Genomic DNA, 17,321 nt, shown 5'->3' on the forward strand with positions numbered 1-17,321 from the left:
AAAGACTGCGATGGAGCTCCGTATGCCACGGCAAACTGGCTGACACTGACGGCGGCGGTGCACAAATGCTGCGCAGATAGCGCCATTCGACGGCCAACACCGCGGTTCCTGGTGTGTCCGCTGTGCCGTGCGTGTGATCATTGCTTGTACAGCCCCCTCGCAGTGTCCGGAGCAAGTATGGTGGGTCTGACACACCGGTGTCAATGTGTTCTTTTTTCCATTCCCAGGAGTGTATTTGGCTCACTGCTGCTGAACCCACACACATCAACTTGAACTGTCTGCAGTAGCCTGACTCCGCAAAATACTTCAATTGCCAGTGTTCTTACAGCATAATTAACCAGACACGGGCTAGTCACTGCGAATAATAAGTAAACTAATGTGCAGCTGGTAGCATTAAATAAAATAAATGATATCGAGTCATGTCATAGTTAAATGATGTAGTTGACCAATAAGATTTTAATTGAAATGATTGTTTAATTCATTCAGTAGCTCTTTGAAATAATTGAAAGTGATGATCTTACTCAAATTATTTAAATATTTAATAATATAATAAATCAAACAGTAAAGCTTGCTATAGTGCATTAGCATGAAAATGTGTCAGATTCAGGTTACCTTCTATTAGGAACATGGGTGCACTCAACGACTGTTTTATGACTTTCAAATTATAGGGTTCCAGTTTTATTCGGCAAATCTACATTTCAGCTAGTGCCTTGTCATTATCAATACACCATTTCATAGTATCAACGTATGTTCTAGTAGGTACGTTATTCCGCTGTTGTTCGGGCTTCTGTCACAGTTCTTTCAAGACTACTGTATAACGAAGGTAGGCTTTGAGGAAAACACATCGATTGGCTTTACCAGATTTCCCAACACTAACTGTCCATGAAGTTCAGCTCCACAACACGTCTAAGATGTTGAATTTATGACGAAGTATATATTTTCAGAGTCCCTACAGTTGTATTGTGCTTTGACTGATTCAAACACTAGAGAGAGATTCTTATCTGTTCTTTGACAGATATTTTACAACCACAATTGTTGAAGTATCTAATGCGACGGCATGCCATGAGTTTCAGAGCCCATTTCCTTGTTTTTGTAAATGTTCTGTAGGCCTCCATCATCTGATCGCAAATGCCAACTGCTCCCACGCTCATATTATACTTTGTAACAACTGATGGACAAGGAACATTGACATTTACTTTTTTGCCTTTTTGCTCCACCGTCCTACATTTGTAACTGGATTGCATCTAAAACCTTTTGACGACAACACGACTGCTTGTGTCTGTCCATTTAATGACGACAGCATTGTTGTCATCCCTGCAGAATTCTGCCTTGTCACCTCTTTTCAACTTTTTCTCCTCAGTCACGTGCACATCTCTAATTCTACCACGCGTGATTGTTTCTGTTCCACACCCTCCTTTTTCTCGCAGGACTTCCAACAGCGGAATGGTTGTAAAATACCTGTCAAAGAACAGACAAGAATCTCTCCCTAGTGTCTGCATCAGTCGAAGCACAATACGAGGCCCTAGGCCATAGTTGCTTTCAGATAGAGATGATTTTCCCTGGTAAATCTCAAAATCTAGGATTAATCCTTTGCTCGTTGCTAAAACAAATTTTTTAAACCTCCTGGGCGTGGTTCGTTTGATATATATTGCTTCAAGGATCAGCGACCAGTAAAAGGTTTCATCTGCTCATCGACAAAGTAATGGCATCTACTGTGGCGAGGCAATTTAACATAGGCATCCTTCGCACAGTCTATTGCAAGTTGTACTTTCCAGAGAACATTCTTCACGTTCCCTTCTGGAAAACGATTTGTATCAACAACAAGCAACAACTTCAGTATAGAAAAGAAACGATCCCTTGTGATATTGTCTGCTATTAATGGAAGTCAAAATCCACATTGCCAATACGTTTTCATACTTGCGTATTTGGTGCTGCCCATTAGAATGAGTGCTTCAAAAACTTTTTTTACTCCTGAAACGTGTACTGTTTTAGATAAAAATAACATGTTCGTGTATGTGGATGCAAACTCAAAAAATTAATCAGGAAAATTCGTTTGGGGCTCGCGAAGGAAAACGACATTTCCTCCACAAATGTTTTCTCGCTGTCACTAGATTCAGTTGTTGTGCACACTATGATAGCTGCTCGTTTTGTATTTGCTCTTATCTTTCACTTAAATTTTCTAGCTGCTGGTTCTGAAGTAGGGGCTGCTCCTCGGAAGCATCAGATTCATCAGGTGAACTACTACTTTCAGCAAGTTTCTTCTTAGGTGATGGCCTCCAGGATTGATAAACAATGTCTTCATCACTGCTAATGTCCTCCACATCTGACTGAACGAGAAGGTATTCAGTCTCTGTATCTGTCAGTGTAACTAGAAGAGACACCTATTAAACTCAACAACTGACATCGGTAAAAAAAGAAAAAAGAGTAAAAGCCTAACCCACACAATTGTGTTACTTTGATTATCGAAGCATCTAATGTGGAAACAGTGTTGAACAAACAATCTTTATGCACTGAATTTGATTCATTCATCATTCAACTATACTTATAAATTTTTATGTGCTCTGAAAGCAAGTAGAATATAATAAAAATTAACAATACCTCCGTGACGTTGTCTCAAGGCCGCCATTGTCAGAGACTTGAAACGAACTGCTACACAGCGCAGCTCTGTGGAAGAAACACTGACAAAAATTGACTGCAGCGCACACACTGAAAGATGCACTGTTGTGTGGGCAGGTCTCAACGGTCACGCTTTAACCATGTCGCTGTAATCTGCCAAAATATGTAACCACACAACTGTGCATATACGGTCTGAAAGGGATATATAATATTTCAACAATGTTTCTCTATTATTAAATTTATAAAAAAAATATAGTGTGTCAAACTTTCAAAGCATTTGGTCAAAGACTTTCGGATATTTGCGATTGGGAACATTTACAGTTTCTCTATAGGTACAAACGTAGATGTTAGTTTCTTCAGACTCTCAAAGCTCCGATAGTTTTTCACGGATTGCTTTAAAACTTCACACAACATAGCATTCGAGTACTCATGTATTTTATATACCTATTATATACTTACCGTAACGCCATCTGGTACTTACCTAATATATATGTAATGAAAGGGGAAACGTTATAAAAATGTAAATCTTGGTTAGTTCAAAATCGCGTATCTCCGACAGTTCTTTGCCGATTGCTTTGAAATTTTGACACAGCTTTTACTTCCAGTACCTACGTGCTTTTAGGTACCTAGTTCTTTAATATGTAACGTTTTGAGATTTTTCCTAACAACGTTTTCCTATTATTCAATATATATAAATTTATGTATTACATATATTTAAAAACAAACAAATAAAAACACTATGTATACCCGTTCAACATTGCGCCAAAATTTCAGGCAATCAGTCGAAAACTTTCGAAGATTTGCAATTAGGAACATCTACATTTTCGATATACATTATGTGTTCAAAAGTATCCGCACACCTGGCCGAAAATGACTTACAAATTCGTAGTGCCCTCCTTCGGTAATGGTGGAATTCAGTATGGTGTTGGCCCACCGTTAGCCTTGAAGACAGCTTCCACTCTCGCAGGCATACCTTCAGTCACGTGTTGGAAGGTTTCTTAGGGAATGGTACCCCATTCTTCACGGAGTGCTGCACTGAGGACAGGTATCGATGTCGATCGGTGAGGCCTGGCACGAAGTCGACGTTCGGAAACATCCCAAAGGTGTTCTATAGGATTCAGGTCAGGACTCTGTGCAGGCCTGTGCATTACAGAGATGTTAATGTCATGTAACCATTCCGCCACAGGACGTGTCTTATGAACAGGTGCTCGACCGTGTTGCAAGATGCAATCACCATCCCCGAATTGCTCTTCAACAGTGGGAAGCAATAAGGTGCTTAAACATCAATGTAGGCCTGTGCTGTGATAGTGCCACGCAAAACAACAAGGGGTGCAAGCCCCCTCCATGAAAAACACGACCACACCATAACACCACCGCCTCCGAATTTTACTGTTGGCACTACACACGCTGGCAGATGACGTTCACCGGTCATTCGCCACACCCACACTCTGCCATCGGATCGTCACATTGTGTACCGTGTTCGTCATTCCACACAACGTTTTTCCACTGTTCAATCGTCTAGTGTTTACGCTCATTACACCAAGAAAGGCGTCGTTTGGCATTCAACGACGTGATGTGTGGCTTATGAGCAGCCACTCGACCATGAAATCCAAGTTTTCTCACCTCCCGCCTAACTGTCAGAGTACTTGCAATGGATCCTGATGCAGTTTGGAATTCCTGTGTGATGGTCTGGATAGATGTCTGCCTATTACACACTACAACCCTCTTCAACTGTCGGCGGTCTATGTTAAACAACAGACAAGGTCGGTCTGTACGCTTTTGTACTGTACGTGTCCCTTCACGTTTCCACTGCGCTATGACATTAGAAACAGTGGACTTAGGGATGTTTAGGAATGTGGAAATCTCGCGTACAGACGTACGACACAAGTGACACCCAATCACCTGACGACTTCCGAATTCCGTGAGTTCCGCGGAGCGCCCCTTTCTGCTCTTTCACGATGTCTAACGGCTACTGAGGTCGCTGATATGGAGTACCTGGCAGTAAGTGGCAGCACAAAGCACCTAATATGAAAAACGTATTCTTTGCGGGGTGTCCGGATACTTTTGATCACACAGTGTAAGGACAAATCTCGTGTCTTCAAAATCTCAAATCTCCAAAAGTTCTTCATAGACCGCTTTGCAATTTTGAAACAACGTTTCGTTCGAATACTCAAGTGTTTTTTTACCTCTTGCAGTGATATATGTAATATATACATAAAAAGCTATAAGAAATATAAAGTTCGTTTGTTCAAAATCGTTAATCTCCGAAAGCTCTTGACCAATTTGTTTGAAATTTCTATAGAACATTCAACTGTTAAACATTGTTACCAAAATTCTCAAAATGTATCTTTCGATTGACTTCAAAATTTTACATGTTACTGTAATAACTGTTTAGACACATACAGTCTACACACTTTTTAATGAAGTGTTGTTAACAAACAAGAAAGTTGTATTTATGTGAAACCTGGTAGTCAAGGGAAGGCAGGATTCGGTTACGATTGTGGACGGGTCGTAATCAATTAGTACTGGTTGGTTCAAATGGTTCAAATGGCTCTGAGCACTATGGGACTTAACTTCTGAGGTCATCAGTCCCCTAGAACTTAGAACTACTTAAACCGAACTAACCTAAGGATATCACACACATCCATGCCCGAGGCAGGATTCGAACCTGCGACCGTAGCGGTCGCGCGGTTCCAGACTGAAGCGCCTAGAACCGCTCGGCGACACCGGCAGGCACTACAGTTACACACAGTTTATTTTAAACCAGTGATTCCAGACTCAACAATAAATAAAAATAACACTCGTTATTAATGAAGGAATAAACAACTGTGTAAATAATATTGTTTTCAGTGAGTTACAATTTAGCAAGTCACCCTTAAATACAGATACAGCAGATAATGTTTTGAAAGTAAGCCATTGTGGTTTTGGGCAGAAGGCCTTACACGCCAGGAATGGCAATAAATTAAGAATTGCTTAAAACTCGCTGCAACTTACAAATTACAGGTATTGAAATATTAAAGGCAAGTCGCCACAAAAACAGCGGAAGGCATCAGGTGCCAGGAATGGCAATAAATAAGGTTTTAAATGCTTACTACGTAAATACAAATACCAAATTAGAATTTTAAGGCAAGTGACCACAAACACGGCTGAAGGCCTTGTATGCCAAGAATGGCAAAAATTTAGAAAACTGCTGTAAAACAGCAAATACAGTAGCAAAGGTTAATTTAAAAAAAGCAGCTGATCATCAAACGGGTGAAATAAGATGATGGTAAACTTTGTAACACAATCCTTAACATCCACTGGCGGATAACTGGGGTAGGTTGGGGACACGAAGGTCGCCGAAATGTCATCCAGTAGGAAAGCTTGCACCAGGCTGTTGAGCCAGACGAAGTTATTATATATTCTTTATTATATATTCTTTGTGACCATGCTTCTCACATTCTTTTGCTGTGGGCTTCATTTCTTTCTTTAGGCCACGGTGTTACAGTCTTCTTGTTTGGTTTCTCCTCTTGGTCAACTTGCCACTCATGAATTTTGGATCTGAAGATTTCCCTGTTTTGGATATCCTTTAGTGTAATTCCTGCTGGTTTCAGATCTCAAAAATAGTTCAAATGGCTCTAAGCACTATGGGACTTAATATTTGAGGTCATCAGTCCCCTAGACTTAGAACTACTGAAACCTAACTAACCTAAGGACATCACACACATCCCTGCCCGAAGCAAGATTAGAACCTGCGACCGTATCAGCAGCGCGGTTCCGGACTGAAGCGCCTACAACCGCTCGGCCACAGAGGCCGGCTGTTTCAGATCTGTTTTGATTTCACAAATCCATTTCATTGGGTCTGTGTTAGATTTACTCCTGGTTTGTTTTAGATTTACTCCTGGTTTCATAGAATTCAACTATTTGCTTTGTAAGTTTGTCCGGATTCATTCTTTTGATGTGTCCATAGAATCTTAATCTGCGTTTTCTAATGTCACTGTAAATATTATTGTTTGATTTCCTATTTGCCTCTAAGTCGATACTGTTTATCTACATGTTTTTCCATATTTTGACATATTTTGTCTCCATGAATTTTGGTGCTTGTTTGTTGCAAGTCATATATTCTGTCTTTTCAAAAGATACTTGCAAGCCGACGTTTTACGCAGTTCCTTTCAGGAGTTCAATCTGTTTTTTGGCTGTTGAAACATCGCGAGTTAAGATGCCTACAACGTCTGATAATGATTAGCAATCCACTGTTAATTTTCCTCCGCCGAGAGTAATTGGTTGGTAAATCTTGAGGACTGATTTCACTTTGCGCCAGTCTTGTACCACCTTTACAAGGACGCAGTTGAACAGTAGTGGAGAGAGTTCATCTCCTTGTCTTACTCCTGTCTTGATCAGAAAAGGTTCAGAGATTTCCCCCATTAATTTGACTTTAGATTTTGTGTCTGCCAATGTCTGTTGCATGATTGCAAGTGCTTTCAGATCTAAACCCTGTTCCTTTAATATGTGGAATAATGATTGACGATCAACTAAATCGTAGGCTTTTTTAAAGTCAACAAATGTGCAAATTACATCATTGCCACTTATTCTCTGATGTCTTAAGATTAGTTTTAAGTTCAGAATTTGCTCTGGACATGAACGGCCTGGCGTGAATCTTGCCTCATATTCTCCAATTTTTGTTTCTAGTTGTTGTTGTGCTCTATCGAGAAGGCACTGGGATAGAATTTTGTAAGCTACTGATATCAATGAGATTCCCCTATAGTTGTTTACATCCGATCTATCTCCTTTCTTGTGTAGAGTGTGAATTAATGCATTTTTTCAGTCGTCCGGAATTCGTCCTGTTTGCCAAATGTCTTTTATTATTTCGGTGATTTCTTTTATAGTATTTCGGCCTGCTGACACGAGGATTTCAGCTACGATTCCATCTTCACTTACAGCTCTATTGTTTTTAAGTCTTTTGATATTTTTGGTGATTTCGTCTACATCTGGTGATAATGAGTTTGGGTTTGTGGATTCAGGGTCCTGAGGCGGAAATCTTTGTGTTGATTCTGGGCAGTTCAGCAGTTTTTCAAAATATCTTGCAAGTTCTTCGCAATTTTCTTGGTTGTTCAGTGCAAATTGCCCATTTCCTTTCTTGAAGCAAAGATTTTGCAGCTAATATCCTGTGAGTTTTGTTTGGAAATTCTCGTAAATATTTCGTGTGTTGTGTCCTTCAGATTAATTGGGCTATCTCTTTCCTCAGTGCAAGGAATGTTTTGTAATTCTTCTCAGTCTTTCTGCTGTCCCAATTACTATATGCTTTCTGTCGAGGTTGGATTGCTTGTTCACATTCTTCGTTCCACCAAGAGTAATTTTTTTTTCAGAGGTATCAGCGTTTGTGCGGTTTCGATTAATTTGCTTCTGAGTTGCTTCCAATTGTTGGAGGGCTTTTTCCTCAACTCTTCTGTGAAAGACGGTTAGATCCAGCTAGCGTCAAATTATAGGATTAGTGACTTCCTTTCTGTGAACCTCTGAGGTTTTAACTGTAGTTTGATTCTCGTTACTTATTGGTCTGGGTCTACATTTGCACTCTTTCTTACTTGGATATTCATGATTTCTCTGTGGTTTGGATAGGAAATTGCTACATGGTCAATTTGGAATTCACCAATGAGTGAGTTGGGTGATCTCCATGTCATTTGTTTTGATAGTTTCTTCCTGAAATACGTTGACATGATGTTAAGGTTGAATATCCTGCTGAATTCGACCAAGTTATTATTATTATTATTATTATTATTATTATTATTATTATTTATAAACATAATAAAGTTTGTACAGAACTCTCAAAGAGCGAGTCCTGCTCGCACGTGTGTGGTTATTTCTTTATTCTGTCTGGAAAGAGTAGGTAATAGTTCATCGTGTAACTGACCCGTCAGGCTAGCTGAGAGCGCTATTGTGCTGCTTCCTGGACTCGGATAGGAGCGACGGCCCTGGATCGAAACCGCATGGCGGATTACCGACGAAGGCTGGTGTGCCAGGCAGCCTGGATGTGGTTTTTAGGCAGTTGTCCACATCCTACTAGGTGAATACCAGGCTGGTCCCGCGTCCCGACTCAGCTACACAACTCGCAGACATTTGAACACATTCGCACTATTCCCTGGATTACACTAGAGGCAGGCAGATGGGGTACACTAATTCTGTCCCAGGGGGGAGGGGGGGGGGGGTATGAGGTGGCGGTAAGAAGAGCATCTGGCCACAGCTTAACATTAACCTTGCTAAATCTGAACCTAACTGTGCCCAACCTGCGACACCACAGGATAAAGGCACAAGCAGAAGAAGAAGAAGTTCATTGTGTAACTAAACTTTTCATGTGGAATAATTTAAAAAAAAAACCTTTGGATATAGCTTATAAAGAACTGGAACATCCATAGTAAAACAAAAATAATTAATTTATCTCTTGCATAAAGTTTCAGTTTCCTCAAATAAATCGCCGAGTTTAATTATGGCTTCATTCAGTCTCGCAATGGACTAATGAGATAAGAGTATGATGGTTCTTTCTACTTCCTCCAGTTCTGCAATAATGCGCACATCAAATTATCATAGCTCGTTCGTAAGCGTTACCTTTAATTCTTTACGATTTACTTAAACTTATGGAAAGTTGTATGACATAGTAACATAAAAATTTCTAATTAATCTCTTGTACAATTTTGCTGTAGATGAATTTTGAAATGCTCTGATCGCTCAATGTCAAACACATACATAACTGACTTGTAAAATGGTCCGTGATACTTACAATACTTACCTTTTCGAAATATCTTTCACATCACACAGATAGCGCTTTTAAAGAATAGGGATTTTTAAATTTATTAACAACATATGAGAAATGAAGAACAGAAGTCTCAGCAATCGTCGATTGATAGTCCTCGAGAATAATAATCGCTCAATTACAATAGATTATCAGATGAAACCCACGTCTGCGTATCTAGAAGATGATGAGTTTGTGATTAGGCGAAGCTCTGTCGTTATATTTTCATACTCCTTCTACTTAATGCTGGATAGTTAACTTAAGTACTTCCGTCAGATATCAGTGTATAACGCTGCTTTAAATTAGCGTTACATTAAAGTTGTAAGAATATTCTATTGTCAATTTGTTCATCTCTTACTACCTTTTACTGGCTTCCAGTTATTACTTAATTAGCGTACATGTGTAATTGTTATTCATCATAGACATCTTAGCCATCAAAATCAAAATCTTGATGAAACAGCGTACCTGTATAGTGATTCTGAGATAGTGACGACAAAACTTATTTGAGTGTATATTGAAACAGTATTATCATCACTTGCATCGGAGTACGCTGAGGAGCTATCCACCTCTTAGGTCGTTTAACGTAAAATATCCATTTCCACTATCTAGACCTTAGGGACTGTTAAGGATTTCACTTATAAGAGTAGTAAAATATAAAAAGGTGACCCAAAGGAAACATAAAGAAAGCGAGAGAACTAAAATGTGTCGTTTCATTATAAATGTATTTGCTCCCACATTTACGACCATCGAAATATTGCGCAGATATCGCTCATACCAGGCTTTTCCACAAAACAACAGGGACAGTGACAAAATAGACGGGTCAAGGATATAGTCGTACGAAAACAATACAGTGTTTTGTAATTCGGCAATATTTTAATATGTTATTATACATATAAACTGGACAGACAAAGTGGCACCACACTGATAGCGGTGTTTGTCGATATACTTTCAGATAGTTACGCAAATTAGCCACGCAGATTGGACACCTCCATGCTAGAGATCTTCGGGAAAGAAAATTCTTCAGGATACGATAAGCTGAAACAGGAAAAGGTAATGTTAGCAAATTGCAGGAAAATGAATGAAACTGAGCTGAACATCATTAACTGATTCTCTACCGACATAGCCACTAGCTATTCTCTAATTCAAGCACAACAAACTGCACTAATTCGATGTACGTTACTGGCCACTAATTGCAACACCACAGAGTGTACGTTAAAGACGGTGTTATTATCAGTTGCATCAATGTTCACTGACGTAACTATCCATATGTTAGATCTTTTAATATAAAATATCCGTGTCCATTGTTTAGACTTTAGACAATCCAACAAACGTCAGGTTGGCGTTAAGTGTAGTTCATGCTTGGCTACACAAATTATTTGCAATGCCGCGAAATCTTACGAAGTAGGTAGGTAAAGGGCCATCTGCATTATTTATATAAGGAAGGATTACGAAACGAGTTCGTAATTCAAAACCCACATTTTAATGTTGTCCGTTTGTGAGAAAGTTGTGCTGCGCTTCGTGTATGAAGCATAAATGTCTACCACTAAGTATACCAACCCTGTAACGACAGGATCATCGGCTATGGAGAATGTGCTTCACCGTTCTGCGGTATTGCTACTCGCGTTGCTTGGAATCCACGACTGTCATGCAAAACTGAAATCGACGGGTTCAGGAGAGTCATAACATCATGCATGGACTCAACAGCACCACGCATCTAGCGTCCGAAATGACAGAAATACACTGACGGAAAAAAATTGCAACGCCAAGAAAGAGTTGCACGACATAAACGAAAGCCGGTAGTCGTCTTTCCACATTTGTTCCAATTTCTTATCAGTCGCGTAAGAGTGGCGGATGCAAGTCAGGTTTGCTTTAAATACACTCTGTAACGGTCGTGAGCCTTAGTTACCTTCGAGATTGGACGTGGTGAGATCATTTTAGTCAAGAATGCCTTAAGGCGACAGAGACCCCATTATCAGGTACCTCATTAGCTTGAACGAGGTAATGTAATTGGGCTACGAGAAGCTGGACGTTTCTTCTGCGATATTGCAGAAAGTCTTGGAAGGAATGCAGCCGCTGTATCTGATTGCTGGCTACGGTGGTCACGGGAATGTACGGTCGCAAGAAGACCGTGCTCCGGACGGCCAAGTAGAGAGGGAAGACCATCGTGTTCGGCGTTTGGCTCTGGGGCTTCGTACTGCACTTGCAGCAGCCATAAGAGCAGCAGTGGTCACCACAGCGAGACAACGAACTACTGCAAATCGGTTACTTCAAGGGCAGCTCCACGCCAGCCCTGTAGCATGTATCCTACTGACCCTAAACCACCGCCATTTGAGACTTCAGTGGTGTCAGACAATAGTTCTTTGGAGGGAAGGATGGAGGTCTGTTGTGTTTTCTGATGGAAGCTGGTTCTGCCTCGCTGCCAGCGATGGCTCAGTGTTGGTTAAGAGGAGACCAGTTGAAGGCCTGCAGCCAGTTTGTCTGCGTCCTAGAGACGCTGGACCTACACGTGGAATTATAACCTGGGGTGTGATTTCGCGTGACACCAGCAGCACTTTGGTGGTTATCCCACGCACCCAGACTGCAAATTACTATAGGTGATTCAACCAGTTGCGCTACCACTTATGAAACAGGGGCTGTTTTCCAAAAGGACAGCGCTCGCCCACATACCACTGTTGTAACCCAGCCTGTTCCACAGATTATGAGCATGTAGCTTTGGGCTGCTTGGTGACCATATCTGTCTCCAATCGAGCACATATGACACATCATCGGACGACAACTGCAGCATCATCCACAAACAGCATTAACCGTCCCTGTATTGACCGAGTAAGTGCATCAGGCAGAGAATTTCCCCCCACAAACTGATACCCGGCACCCACACAACGCAATGCATGCACATTTGCAAGCTTGCACTCAACATTCTGACTGTTCATCGGTTATTAATGTACCAGCATTTTACATCTGCAATGACTTACCTCGTGCTTACAATAATCTGTGATCTTGAATATGTTACCTGGACAAATGAATTCCCGAAATTTCGTTACAATAGATTAATAATTTCTCGGTGTTGCGATTTTTTTTCCGTCAGTGGATTGTCTCGGCCATGTAGCATCGTTCAGCCACGTCATGTACTTTGAGTCAACATATGGGCTTCTTTGGTACTGGATGTCATGTCCTTTAGCCAGAAAACGTATTATTAAAAGCTTTTATATTTTTCCCTATTCCTATTTGCAAATTTATCACCTCGATTTTGAAGAATAAAGAACGTGAAAATGAAAGGTCTGTATAATGAATTATAGAAAATTAGAAGGTATGTTTAACGTAGGATACTTTTCACTTCTTTGCCCACGCCGATGGGTCTGTATCAAGACTTCGTACAGACGATATGCCTATCAGGTAACGGTTCACATCCACAGACTGACTAAAAAAAAAAAAAAAAGAAAAAAAATTACTTGCACAATTCGACAGCCCATCGCTGGAACTGGAAAACCACAGGAAGACAGAGGGGCCTCTAAGAACCGAAATATGACGGTACAACTATTTATGCCAACCGTTAAATTCGACTTCATACGAGGGCTGGAACTTTAATAGTGGCATCTATTTATTTACAGATCGTACAAAATAGACACGTGTTTCAAAGTTTTACTGACCTTCAAAGTAGTCACCAGCACTGTGTATAACCCGTTGCCAGCGATGTGGAAGTCGTAGGATACTCTTAGCAGCGCCAGTTGTGTTGACAGTTCGAGCGGCGCGGTCTAATGCCCGACGAATTTGTAGCAGTTCTGAAGCGAATGCCGTGAAGTGTTTCCTTTAGTTTAGAAATCGAGTTGAACTGACGAGGGCTTAACTCAGGGGAGTGCAGTAGGTGGTATAGCACTTAGCAGCCCCATAAGTCAAACAAATCAGTAACAGCTTGCACTGTACGTGCTTGAGCATTGTCCTGCAAAATGATGGTCAGGTCCTGCAGAAAGTGTCATCAGTATTGTCTGTATGCTGTTCATTTTTGGAACACAACCTGCGACCAGCTTAGAGACGAGCTGTAAATAAATACACTCCTGGAAATTGAAATAAGAACACCGTGAATTCATTGTCCCAGGAAGGGGAAACTTTATTGACACATTCCTGGGGTCAGATACATCACATGATCACACTGACAGAACCACAGGCACATAGACACAGGCAACAGAGCATGCACAATGTCGGCACTAGTACAGTGTATATCCACCTTTCGCAGCAATGCAGGCTGCTATTCTCCCATGGAGACGATCGTAGAGATGCTGGATGTAGTCCTGTGGAACGGCTTGCCATGCCATTTCCACCTGGCGCCTCAGTTGGACCAGCGTTCGTGCTGGACGTGCAGACCGCGTGAGACGACGCTTCATCCAGTCCCAAACATGCTCAATGGGGGACAGATCCGGAGATCTTGCTGGCCAGGGTAGTTGACTTACACCTTCTAGAGCACGTTGGGTGGCACGGGATACATGCGAACGTGCATTGTCCTGTTGGAACAGCAAGTTCCCTTGCCGGTCTAGGAATGGTAGAACGATGGGTTCGATGACGGTTTGGATGTACCGTGCACTATTCAGTGTCCCCTCGACGATCACCAGTGGTGTACGGCCAGTGTAGGAGATCGCTCCCCACACCATGATGCCGGGTGTTAGCCCTGTGTGCCTCGGTCGTATGCAGTCCTGATTGTGGCACTCACCTGCACGGCCCCAAACACGCATACGACCATCATTGGCACCAAGGCAGAAGCAACTCTCATCGCTGAAGACGACACGTCCCAATTCGTCCCTCCATTCACTCCTGTCGCGACACCACTGGAGGCGGGCTGCACGATGTTGGGGCGTGAGCGGAAGACGGCCTAACGGTGTGCGGGACCGTAGCCCAGCTTCATGGAGACGGTTGCGAATGGTCCTCGCCGATACCCCAGGAGCAACAGTGTCCCTAATTTGCTGGGCAGAGGCGGTGCGGTCCCCTACGGCACTGCGTAGGATCCTACGGTCTTGGCGTGCATCCGTGCGTCGCTGCGGTCCGGTCCCAGGTCGACGGACACGTGCACCTTCCGCCGACCACTGGCGACAACATCGATGTACTGTGGAGACCTCACGCCCCACGTGTTGAGCAATTCGGCGGTACGTCCACCCGGCCTCCCGCATGCCCACTATACGCCCTCGCTCAAAGTCCGTCAACTGCACATACGGTTCACGTCCACGCTGTCGCGGCATGCTACCAGTGTTAAAGACTGCGATGGAGCTCCGTATGCCACGGCAAACTGGCTGACACTGACGGCGGCGGTGCACAAATGCTGCGCAGCTAGCGCCATTCGACGGCCAACACCGCGGTTCCTGGTGTGTCCGCTGTGCCGTGCGTGTGATCATTGCTTGTACAGCCCTCTCGCAGTGTCCAGAGCAAGTATGGTGGGTCTGACACACCGGTGTCAATGTGTTCTTTTTTCCATTTCCAGGAGTGTAGTTGCCACTATTAAAGTACCAACCATCGTATATACCAAACGTATTTTATTTATAATGATGTGTTGTGTTGCAGAATAAAAAAATCGGCTAGGAAAGATTTTGAGTACTGTTGAATGAACGTATGGTTTCATGCTTTACCAACCTGTGTTTCTTATATTACAATGAAGAGCCAGAGAAACTGGTACAGGTAACATCGCATAGGGTCCCCGCGAGCACGCAGAAGTGCCACAATAGGACGTGGCATGGACTCGACTAATGTCTGACGTAGTGGTTGAGAAATGGGCACCAAGAATCCCGCTCGGCTGTCCGTAAATCCATAAGAGTACGAAAGGGTGGAGATCTCTTCTCAACAGCACATTGCAAGGCATCCCAGATACGCTCAATAACGTTTATGTCTGGGGAGTTTGGTGGCCAACGGAAGTGTTTAAACTCAGAGGTGTGTTCCTGGAGCCACTCTGTGGCAATTCTGGGCGTGTGGCATTGTCGTGCTGGAATTGTTCAAGTCCGTTGGAATGCACAGTGGGCATGAATGGATGCAGGTCATCAGACAGGATGCTTACATACGTGTCACCTGTCAGAGCCGTATCTAGACGTATCAGTCCAACTGCACATGCCCCATTACAGAGCCTCCAGCATCTTGAACAGTCCCTTGCTGACATGCAAGGTCCATGGATTCATCAGGTTGTATCCATACCCGTACACGTCCATCCACTCAATACAATTTGAAACGAGACTCTTTCGACCAGGCAACATATTTCCTTCCATTCATCAACAGTGCAATGTCGGTGTTGACGGGTCCAGGCGAGGCGTAAAGCTTTGTGTCTTGCAGTCATCAAGAGCACACGAGTGGGCCTTCGGCTCTGAAAGTCAATATTGATGATGTTTCGTTGAATGTTTCTCACGCTGACACTTGTTGATGGCCCAGCATTGAAATCTGTAGCAATTTGCGGAAAGATTGCACTTCTGTCACATTGAACGATTCTCTTCAATCGTTATTGGTCCCGTTCTTGCAGGATTTTTCGGAGATTTGATGTTTTACCAGATTACTGACATTCACGGTACACACATGAAATGGTCGTACGGGAATATCTCCATTTCATCACTACCTCGGTGATTCTGTGTCTCAACACTCGTGCGCGATCTTGATAACCTGCCTTTGTAGCAGCAGTGACCGATCTAACAACTGTGCCAGACACTTGTTGTCTTACATAGGTGTTGCCGACCGCGGCGCCGTATTCTGTCTGTTTACAAATCTCTTTACCAGTTTCTTTGGAGCTATTTTGGTTATTTTCTATTTGGATTCCCTATTTCTTGTGGCAATGATCTTATAGTATACTGTTGTTATTTGGATGATTATTATTAAATGAAAGTTTTTATATATGTCAGTTCAGTTCATGTAACATTTCACGCTCCTGCAACCAGATAACCAATCTAGTGAGAACAGAGCCATTAGCATTTGGCTCAAAATTCTGCGCTTTGAGTAGGAGTTTGAATTCAGTGATTTTAAGTAAGATACGTCTATATTTACCTTTACAACTATCATCGACCTGCCGAACTAACAATGTCTTGTTACGCGCTTAAACGAAACGGGCGTCATAGCCAACACAATGAGATATTGTCCTGTGGCGCTGTGTCTTCCCGTGTAGAGGAACCTTTTGTTGCACACAACACCAAAGAGTGATCATTATTTAATAATGTTACTTACCGTTTAGTGGGCCTGACTTCCTTTTCTACAAGTAAATTACTGGTACGTTATGATCACTGGAGAAGCTTACCAGCCATTATTGAGTAGTTAAGGAGGCGGCGAGGAGTAACGTCCGGCGAAGAGAACCAGTCGCGTCTGCTCGTGCAGTATGAAGAACAGGAAGGGATGGTCGGCATTAAACACGATCTGCTCCGAACGCCCACCTCCCACAGATGTGACTGATGAGAAACTAACAACTGCAGACAAAAGAATAGGGGAATTAAACAATCTCATTCGTTTAGGATACCATGGTATATAGGAAACACATGGCGGCTGCATCAAACGGTTCAAATGGCTCTGAGCACAATGGGACTTAACATCTGAGGTCATCAGTCCCCTAGAACTTAGAACTACTTAAACCTAGCTAACCTAAGGACATCACACACATCAATGCCCAAGGCAGGAATCGAACCTGCGACCGTAGAAGTCGCGCGGTTCCGGACTGAAGCGCCTAGAACCGCTAGGCCACCGCGGCCGGCTGCGGCTGCATCACACAAGTAGGCCACCTCAAATGTTTTACAAGTATCGACGCCGATGTTATGTTTTATATCGTTACAATGAGTGCTTGCTTGTGATATTTTCTGCATTTCTTTTCTAAACATATATATCGTGATTTCTGCCGGTCGTGTCTAAGTCTCATGATAGGGAGCGAGCAGTGAACCACTGCAAAACTCGATGAGTGATTTTAGAGAATTATGTTAGGTCTTGTGAGCCGTACTTTTTTAAA

The 17,321-nt window shown here is 42.5% G+C and overlaps 1 protein-coding gene across 1 annotated transcript in view; it reads right to left on the reverse strand.

The window, feature by feature from the left end:
* Window positions 1–10,230: 10,230 nt before the first annotated feature.
* LOC126149027 (serpin B6-like) overlaps window positions 10,231–17,321 on the reverse strand; it is a 93,457-nt gene continuing 86,366 nt past the window's right edge. Inside the window, exons 8-9 of the mRNA XM_049915789.1 lie at window positions 16,626–16,791; window positions 10,231–10,414 (exon numbers count right to left, since the gene is read on the reverse strand). Of these exons, the coding sequence (XP_049771746.1) occupies window positions 16,643–16,791 (149 nt within the window). The 3' untranslated portion in view covers window positions 10,231–10,414; window positions 16,626–16,642. The remainder of the gene's footprint in view (window positions 10,415–16,625; window positions 16,792–17,321) is intronic.

The sequence above is a fragment of the Schistocerca cancellata genome, chromosome 2, assembly GCF_023864275.1.
Source record: "Schistocerca cancellata isolate TAMUIC-IGC-003103 chromosome 2, iqSchCanc2.1, whole genome shotgun sequence".
NCBI classification, from domain to species: domain Eukaryota; kingdom Metazoa; phylum Arthropoda; class Insecta; order Orthoptera; family Acrididae; genus Schistocerca; species Schistocerca cancellata.